The following is a 10,161-nucleotide window of genomic DNA, read 5'->3' on the forward strand; positions in this document are numbered from 1 at the left end:
CTTCAACAGCCAGGGCACGCTGCATCATCGAGCGTGCTTTTGGAATGATGAAGACCAGGTTCTGGACCATCTTCCTGAAAGTGCTGGAGGTCCACCACACCTTTGTACCTCATGTAAGTTAACACAAAGTGGAAATAAACTTTGGGTGTAATCTTTGTTTGGGAATGAAATATAAATTAAATTTTTATCTCTATTACAGGTCAACACAGCATGCACCATCCTGCACAACATCTGCCTCAGTGCTGGTGACATTGTGGTGCAGGACGATGAACTGGAGGATGATGCTCCAGAAGATGAGGGGGAGGCTGGTTTGGAGGCAGTCAGTGGTGACCTCTGGCGGGACCAACTTTCTGCTGAGGTGTCTGCTCTGGAGGAAGTACCACCAGATCACAATTACTGTTAACAGGCAAGTAATTTACGTAGGAATCTCTAGTTTAAAAATCATTTAGTCCTGTTATCTGCTAGAGATACAAGTATTATACTCATGATCTCCTTTTTTGCATATATCTGAATGTTAGTGATGTGACAGCCGTTGATTGAGCCAGCCCAGCAAACCCTTTTGATGGACGATGCAGTGGACAGTGAGATGACGCATCCAGACGCAACCTCTGCAGACCACTCTGTCTGATGTTCCACTTGCCAACCAGAAACGTTCAGCCACTGATCTCGGTTCCTGCACTTCATCCACCTCGATGATCCATGTTTAGTAGATTTAGCAACACCACCAAAGACTCCATGCTTTCCAAGTTTACTGTATATATTTTACTTTTATCTTTACTTTTATTCCTTACAGTGTTCCCTTACCATTTATTTACTATGTTGTTACTTGTTGAAAACTGAATAATAAAACTGTTAATGATCAAAAAAGAGTTATCAATTAATAGAAATTTTATTACATTTAAACAAATAACAAAAACATTCAAACACATTTATAGAACCTGAACCAGAAGAAACTAAAAGAAAAAAAACCCATTTCTCTGCCATCCTTTCCATCAATGCTAAAAATCTGTCCATCCTTCTTTCTCTCCTCTCCTCCGCTTCCCTCTGTTGTCTCATGTCCTCCCTGATCAGGTCAAGGAGCTCATCAGCCCTTCTCCTTTTTCTCCCTGATGAGGACTCCGGCTTCCTTCCACCACTCTCCCTGTCCTCTGTCTCACCCACTGCTGCACTTGGCCCTGGAGTGTCCTCGGGAATGGAAGCAATAAGGACAGGAGGCATAGTGGAAGGCCTCTGTCCCAGCACCTCGTCCATGGGGACAAACCAGGGCCAGGTTTCAGCAGTGGGCTTTCCGCTGACTCCCTCTCCTGACCCTGGATTCTTGCAGTCCTACAGACAAAGGGAATTAGAATAACAAGGCTTTATTGTCATTTAATAACAGAGAACACTGTGGGCATAATGAAATTACAGATGCTCCTTAAAGGTACTGGTTCTGGATGAGAATAGAGAGGAATAGAAGAACAAAGTCAGATTATAAATCATAGTTGATAAAACATGCAATAAACAATATTTTAATTTATCAACATGGGAGATGAAAATTGTGTTCTGTTTTTTTTTCCGCCTAAAATGAAATTAAAAACATTAAATCAGTAATGTGGTTTCTTAAAAATTAACTTAAATAAACATTAAACTTAGTTTTCGTTATTTTTGTCGTTCGTTACATGATTACATAAGATGCAAGCTCTTTTACGGTGAGTTTTTTCCTATTAGACTTTCAAGCAAGTTTACGGTGGGGTGTTAACCTTAAAACAAATGATGAGAAGCTTTATTCGCTAAATAAACACACACACACACACACACACACACACACACACACACACACGGGAATTATGACGGGACCACCATACACTGATAAAAGCTATTTTAGAGGGAGGTATATATAATCTATGCAAATCATATAAAATTTACTCTATTGATGCAATCAGCAAAGGAATTAGAAAGTAATGGGTTAATTATACCCTTTTCTTAAGAGTAACAACATTACATTAAAAAATGCATTAAAAAATACCCCCAAACCGTGAGTCTTATGTTCCTAATTGCGCGTGCGCCAGACCGCGCTTTTTGACTGAGCGGGACAGCAAGCAAATTCTGAGTCCTTTCTTCAGCTTCCATCAAACCGATCAACCACAGAAGTGAAGGTAAGCTATTTTTACAGGGTAAATAACATATGCAATGGTAATTTTTGAAGTAATTATCTATTACACCTTATTTGTATTGCTTAGGTCTGTGTAATGCACCATACTTGAAATTAAACTTTGAATCTGTTGCTGTCTGTTAACCATCTAGACAACTGCCGGTAAGTTGCCATGAAATGTGTTCGTGGTGCGCTTTTTATCAGTCAGCATGCATGACCAGTCCCGGACTGGTAATCGGAACACTGAGATCGGGTCGGGTAGGCCGGATGTAAACCAAGTAAAGACAGCGGTGATCTGATAATGATGTTGCGGGAGTTATGCCATTCTCGGCGGCTCTAGTGACCCTCGAGCTTTCAGCTAGCTATTGAGCTGGTGGGTAACAGACATCTCTGAAAACGTCGAAGCACTTTTGCAAATATGCGATATTTTGATAAACCGAGCAGATATTTGAAGTTTACACACCCACATTCTCGCCTGAAAATATGTTAAAAGTTTATTATTTGGCCCAGAAAGAATAATAAGAGTAATTTTAAAACTTAGTAGCAGCCGCCATTGCTTGAAACTGGAATTGACTGGCGGCGCTTTGAATTCTGGGATATGGTGTGCCACGAAAGACACACTCGACCTATCGTTTTTATTTTTTTATTTTTTATTTTATTTTTTATTTAAATCCATCAATCAAACAGTCAAATACATACAAATATGGAAAATAAAATAAAAAAAGATGGACCCATCGTTCAAATTCGGGGTTGAAATGAGGACGCATTGGTCAACCTCCGGCGCGTTGGTGTGACGTAATTGGTCTACAAACGCGTCCCCGGGAGGATGCAGCCCACGAATCTGGACACCCCCAATAATTACAATCGCGGTCTTTGCAAACTATTTTCCTGCCTTGATGGAAAAGAAAATGGACGTCAGACGATCTTTTTTTATTTTGTGAGAAATGAGAGGGCAATCCTTAAGTTGTGGTGGCTCTGCTTCTGGGTCAACACATAAAACAGGTAAACAAACTTAAATCCTGTATGTCTTTGAGATTCTATGAACACTAGGCAGATTATTCCCAGCAGCCATGTTTTAAAACTCTTAAAAACAGCTGTTGCATCCGTCTGCGTCTCCCCACTGATGTTCACTGTAGCTCGTCATCCCGGAGAGCTCAATGAAAGCTTTCTCCCAGCTGTAACTGGAGGCTTTAGCAGCACCAGAACTTTCTGAAAAAGCTCTGAAGCATGCTTGGTTGTATTTAAAAATGTGATGGATACCGCTTTGCTCCCGTATCTGCTTCATAATCCGCTCAGCTGTTCGCACTGCGGGGAAACACTGGGACACAGCAGCATCATGAACTCTAGCTATAGGGAGATTTTTAAGTATCAAAACAAACAAATAAAACGATCAGTAAAAAACAAAGACTCCTCTGAGAGTTTGAATTATTAACTGTATTTATTGATGTGTGGTTAAAGAGTATCTTACTTAACAGTAAGTAGGGGCAGGTCCCGCCTTCCTCACCTCTTTGGAAAGAAAGTCTCTCCTACTTACTGATGATACTCGCTCACGGGGCGGGACAAGTGTGTCTGAGTGTTGCCAACAGTCTCTGACACAAAGTAGCTGAAGTGCACCAGAGTGTCACACCAAACTAAAAGCAGGGGTAAAGCTCTCAGCCTGAAATGTTGTCCCAGTCCAGGCCTGTGCATGACTGTCTGACTGCTTGGTTTAAGTTTAAAAACTAATGAATGCTAGCATTTTCTAAAATATTGAAATAGCAGATGTTAATAAATAAAACAAAAGTGCCACTGTACCCCACCCACTGTTGCTGCGCCTATGTTTTTATTTTTTAATTGATCAAGTAAAATATTTTGTAATTGAATTTATATTATATTGGGTAGTGTTAGAACGTCAGTGCTTGATAATTGTTTTCATAATCATACGTCCCCAATTATTCAGCGGGCCACATGTAGCAACCTGGTTATATTAAACACCTTGGGTCCAAATTAATTTTGCATATTATATTTCTGGGCTATAATTTGGAGAAATACGGCATGTTCTATGAAGCACATTACATCTATGAATATGATCTATGAAGCTAATTCCATTTTTTGAGGATAGATAAATAACTTGTAACCAGGTACATGTCTGCAAATTTCTTTTGTGTAATGTATTTTCTTATTTTTGTTGCATGGAAAAATCTGTGTATGCGGACACTCACTATTTGCCCTCTTTTTCAGGTCCTCAAGTGTGTCCTTTACAAGCAGAGGCTTACTGATATACGACTCTGTTACCAGTTCTAGGGCTGACGCACCCAATTCCCCACCCCCGGTGTATCCTTTACAGGTATGCAAGTTTCTAAATGAAATAAATCACAATGACCTTAAAAATGTGGTTAATCTTAACCAAAGTCCTCAGTTATGAGAAAATGAATTGGAAATGCAAGTTTTGCTACTTCACAACAACAAAAAGATTAGACCTGCTGAAACACATCAGGCTAATACATGGGCATTTTGCTCGAGTCCACTCCATACCCTGCCTTTATGCAGATTGCCCTTGCACTGTCAAGACATGGGGAGCATTAAGGACACATTTGTCAAGGCATCATTCACAGTCATCCAAGCCAGGCAACATCCTTTCGTTCACATGCATTGTCTGTAATTCATGCTCTTTTGACAATGAGAGGCAGTTTTTTGAACATCTTGGTGGCCATCTAAAAAAGTTTGAAACTGTGCCATGTGTTTTTAAGGATTGCGATTATAAGGTGAACAAATATACAACATTCCACAGCCACAAGAGTAGAAAACACAACCCACATTCCTTGGAAGATTTCAAGACTAATGTTCTTCATCAATACCAAAAGAACCCGGACGAAGAAGAATGTGACATTGTTGACGATGACAATGAATGTGGCTCAGTCCTTGAGGAGGATGAGGACTTAAACAAAATTATTACTGAGAAAGTGGGGCTACTCCTCCTGAAAATGGAGAGCATTTACAACGTCTCCAATTCATGCATTGACGAACTAATAGAGGAACTTCATTTCCTTACAGCATCTGCATCTGGTCCCGTCATTAAAGATAAAATGAATAAAACATTCTCTAGCAGAAGACTTGAAGTGGTCAGCATCTGCCCCTCTGTGGGTGAATTAAAAGAAAGGTGGCCTGCATTATTCACTGAGGCTCAGGTGAGTATGTGTGATAACGTTTCCTTCCCACCAAAAAACATTCATGTTATAACTACGAGATCTGGTCTGTCATTTGAAATGTCTTTTTTTTTTTTTTTGTCCCCTTACTTCTTAGATCATCGAAGAGTTCAGACGCATCACCACAGTTTCTTTGGTGGAGACATTCATGCTGAAACTTGATGAGTACACACCAGGTCTTTTGCAGCTTATGCGTGCCAAAGGGGGAGCTGCTGGTTCCAAGATGAGACCTCTACTGGACACTTTGAATGACGTATGTTAATTTACTTTTTTATTTTATTTTTTTACAAATAAGTAATTATGGAGGGCTGCAGTGGGTAGCAAGAAGGTCCTGGGTTGGGCTGCTCAATTAATCGAATTTTAATCACGATTACGATCTGAGTTTTGAACGATCATAAAAAACAAAACAAGCCGATTATTTGCTGGATAACTGTCGTCGACATTTCCTGCAGGTTAGCTAAACGCTCCGCCTGCGCTCCGGACGGTTCTTCAGGACATTATAAGAAAGGGAATGATGTAGTGACGTGTCAGTCGCTAAAGAAACGGCTCTCAGAGCCGGCTCCCTGTTGGAGTAACCAGAGTGAGTGACACACACTCCGTACCTGCGGACTCCTGAGCCACTAAAAACAGCTAAATGTGCGCGTGCGGCACGCTAAACACACGTGCAGCTTGCCCCGATTGCTGTGAGACCAGGTTGGGGGGTGGGGGGTGCAGCTGTGGTTGGGACAGTTATTACATCAACTGATGGACTTGTAAATAAATAGTTTATAAATAAGGTAGAAATAAGTTCCTCACGCTGATAAATAATAACTAATCTCTCTGAGGACACGGTGCTAGTGCACGCTCCTACAGCACCTTGACACGACTCAATAAATGTTATGCAACATTTTGCGAACATCAATTTATTTACATTTATTTGTTATAAATGCCACTGTATAATTCTTGCTGTCAGTATTTGCAAGATATTGGTATTTGGGTCTGTACTGGTTAGACTTACATGAGTTAAACCAAGGTCTATAGCCCTTGGGTCATAGACTATGAGCTATAAGTATATTGGTCTTTTAATACTGGTAATCAGGAGTTCTTTTAGTGATCATCTTGTTTCTTATTTTTGTCCTGATTGTGCCCTGAGCAATTTTATGACTGAATAAAAACAAATAAAATCAACATAAACAGAAAAATCATCCTAAATAATCGTGATCTCAATTTCAGTCACCATAATCGTGATTATTATTTTTGCCATAATCAATCAGCCCTAGTCCTGGGTTCAAATCCTGGCCCAGGGTCTTTATGCATGGAGTTAGCATGTTCTCCCTGTGCACGTGTGGGTTCCCCCTGGGTACTCCGGCTTCCTCCCAGTCAGAAAACATGACTGTTAGGTTAATTTGTCTCTCTAAATTGTCCTTAGGTTTGAGTGTGTGCGTGCATGGTTGTTTATCCTGTCTGTCTCTATGTTTCCTTGTGATTGACTGTCCAGGGTGTACCCAGCCTCTCACCTGTTGAAAGCTGGAGAGGCATCAGCCATGTTTTTGTTTTTAAGTAATTCAGTCTTAATGTATGTAAATCACTCAACTTAGTCTTTTCACTAAATTGTATCTCCCTACAGACACAGAGCATTGAGAAGAAAAGGGATGTTGTTATCTGCTGCCTCATTAGCTACCTCGGGGAAAGACGAGAAGATCTTTTTCATGACTGCCAGGTATGTCATATTGATAACAGATTACTTATTAAATCAAGGGATCCTAACGTTCTTCTCTCCTGTCCTCTCCTATCCCCTGTTCTCCCCTTCTCCATTCATCTTCTGTCCGCTTCCTTTTTTAGATAAACTGAAATAAATTGAAAAAGCATCTTAAATAAAATGTAACATGTGTATGCTTTTTATTTATTTATTTTTAACACGTAGGAATGTGAGGATTACACAGACGATATGATGAAAGTGATCGTGATCCACAACATCATGGCTGAGGAGGATCCATCAGATGTGTTCATTGTGATTGAGGGAAACCAAGTGATGGAGGGATGTGGAAGCCGAACAAAGGCATGTGTACTGCTGATGGGACTGATATATGCCCTCAACCTCGAATATCCGAAGGAGCTGAAGAACACATTTGACACTTTTCAAAAACTGTTTTTGCAACTTGACGGGGCGAAACTACTGAACAAGGTCCACAGCCTCAAAAATAAGCTTATGCAATGCACACACATTTCCCCTCTTGTTCCCAGAGGATCTTTTGTCCAGACGTAGCTTGATGAAGCTGTAATTTTTCTTCTGACAGCACACAAACTATTGAATGTTGGCGTTAGTGTTCTGTTCTATCTACATATGTTTGATAACGTACATGCACAGAAACAACCTTGTAGAGTTTCTGTGCTTTTGGCTTTTAAAATGGACTAAGTTGCCTTGGAAAGTGTTGTCTGCAATATCTGTTGTGTTGCACTTTATTCTGTGTTTTTATGGAATAAAAACATTGAGATGATGAACCATTTGAATATCTTTTTTGGGGGGGGTACATTTTACCTTATATGAATAGGTAATGTTTATCAACTGATAATAATTAAATTTTATAAGTAATTATCAGGTATTACCAACTAGCAAACAAGAGATAATTTTACCCAATTTCAATGAGTAAGTAGCTGTTGAATGTATACATAAATATTGGGGAAATTTTACCCAATTTAATTAAGTATTTCATATCTTTTTATTGAAGCTATTTTAAACACAATATATTGAAATAAATCTACCACAAAAAAGGCTATGCAAATTGTTACCTCAGATTTATTGGGTAAATTCTATAGATGAGTTTTTACAGTGTACAAGCTCGTTCTTGCTGATTTCTGCTTAAAAACGAAAAATGTCTATAAACAGAACCGCTTTCAGCTTAGTTTTCTATCGCTATTTTCTTTTTAAAAGCCTGCTGGGATCAAGCTAGTTTACGGTGGGTTTTTTCCTATTAAACATTCAAGCTGGTTTTCGGTAGGGCATGTTTTAGCCTTAAATTACATGAAAAAAACAATTTGCGGTATTAGATCGTATATAAAAAACAAACAAAAAGTGCCCAAACACGTATTTTATTTTTTTTGACCGCTATTTTTTTAACTAACTTACATTTTAAGCTGTACTGCTGTCCCGCTCCGTCCGCCGTTGTTGCGAGTGTCGAGTCCAGCGGCCGGCGTGCAAAGCATGCTGGGATACCCTTGCTCCTGTGAGGATCCATCAGACCCATCCTCGAAATGTGGGTGGAGCGAGGACGCGTTTGAGGATGCGAGAATGAGGATTCTTGGAATTCGGACAGTACTCGTCGCTGCGCTTTGACGTCATCGACCTCAAAATGCGCACTCACAAGCATCCTACCCGTGGATTCGGACACAGCCACTGACACTACAGTGACTCGATGCAACCTGCTGGGTTCCTTATATGGGAAACTTTTTTCTGATTGGCTTAATAAACTGACCTGTATTGTTTACTGTGTGAAGGTCCTTGAGACGATTCTGGTCCTGATTTGGCACTTAATAAATAACCTATAATTGGATTGAACTGAACTGAACTGAACTGAATTGAATCGAATAGAATCAAATTGAATTGAATTGAATTGAATTGAATTGAACTGAATTGAACTGAACTGAAATGAAATGAAATGAACTGAATTGAATTGAAGTGAACTGAATTGAACTGAACTGAACTGAAATGAAATGAAATGAACTGAATTGAATTGAAGTGAACTGAATTGAACTGAACTGAACTAAAATGAAATGAAATGACCTGAATTGAATTGAAGTGAACTGAATTTAACTGAACTGAACTGAATAGATTTGATTTGATTGATTTGAATTGAACTGAATTGAACTGAAATGAACTGAGTTGAATTGAATTGAATTGAAATGAATCTAACTGAACTGAAATTAATTGTTGTATGCACTAGTATTACCATCACAGCAGTAGGCTCACCTTCATTCTGATTAAATATTTGTGAACAGAACCTGAACTTCTGGATGAAACTTTGGGATATTTTTAAAGAACAGAAAGAGATTTTATTGGAATTTATTCACAATAAAACTTTCCAGACTCAAGCAGCTCAAATCTGTTCCTGCTTATTCACCTCCTGGTTACCTGTGCCTCACACCTGTGCTCCAACTATAATCACTCACTTGCAACCACTCAGGTAACCCACCTGCCCAGTGTTTAGCTTCTTCAGCTCCTTGTTTCTGGTCCTCCTGTTGCTCAGCTGTCGTGTCGGACCTGCTCCTCAACAATAAAAGGATTCTAGATGTTTCCGGTCTGCCTGCACCTGGCCCATTGAACACCTTTGAACTCAGAGCTGGAAGCAAAAACTCTCTTCAGCTCTTTTAGTGACAGAAATCATGAAGATTCAGGCTTGATGATCTGATCTGAATCAAAACTATTTAAAGGAAAGTTCTAGAACCACAGAGGAAGCTGGGGGAAGCCTGAGCCAATCAGAGAGCTACGTTTTCCCACCTTGGTTGGAGAAAATGGAGGAAAGACTGAATATTAAACCTCAGATAGTGGAAACCCATATGAACAAGTCCCTAAGATCTGTTGAGTAGGAGGTTCTGGTGGTGATGAGCAGATGTCCTATAAAACTGGTCAAAAGGATCCGTTAGCGTTAGGAACATCAGCTGGTCCAGACAGGAAGTCTAGAAAGTTCCACCACTAAAACCTTCAGGAAGAGTCAGTCCAAACGAAACCGATCAGGAAGACAAAGATGGATTCCTCCAACAGGATGTCTTCATGCACCAACACCTCCCAGGTCTGGTTCCAGCAGATGGTTGGTGTGGAAGTCCCCAGAATAAATTCAAGTTTCCTTATTATGACTTAGTAGGATAAAC

At 39.8% G+C, this 10,161-nt stretch overlaps 1 protein-coding gene across 2 annotated transcripts; it reads left to right on the forward strand.

Moving 5' to 3' along the window:
• The first annotated feature begins 2,046 nt into the window (after positions 1 to 2,046).
• LOC129160202 (uncharacterized) lies at positions 2,047 to 7,797 on the forward strand. Of its 2 annotated transcripts, none has more exons than XM_070552997.1 (6): positions 2,047 to 2,135; positions 4,352 to 4,457; positions 5,165 to 5,298; positions 5,414 to 5,569; positions 6,923 to 7,015; positions 7,220 to 7,797. In XM_070552997.1, exons 3-6 carry the CDS (start codon positions 5,197 to 5,199, stop codon positions 7,559 to 7,561), a joined length of 693 nt encoding a protein of 230 aa, XP_070409098.1. In that variant the 5' UTR covers positions 2,047 to 2,135; positions 4,352 to 4,457; positions 5,165 to 5,196; the 3' UTR covers positions 7,562 to 7,797. The 2 variants fall into 2 exon arrangements, with proteins under 2 accessions (XP_070409098.1, XP_070409099.1); XM_070552998.1 differs by lacking the exon at positions 2,047 to 2,135 and adding an exon at positions 2,995 to 3,133.
• The last annotated feature ends 2,364 nt before the right edge of the window (positions 7,798 to 10,161 follow it).

Source organism: Nothobranchius furzeri, chromosome 7 (assembly GCF_043380555.1).
Source record: "Nothobranchius furzeri strain GRZ-AD chromosome 7, NfurGRZ-RIMD1, whole genome shotgun sequence".
In the NCBI taxonomy this organism is placed as follows: domain Eukaryota; kingdom Metazoa; phylum Chordata; class Actinopteri; order Cyprinodontiformes; family Nothobranchiidae; genus Nothobranchius; species Nothobranchius furzeri.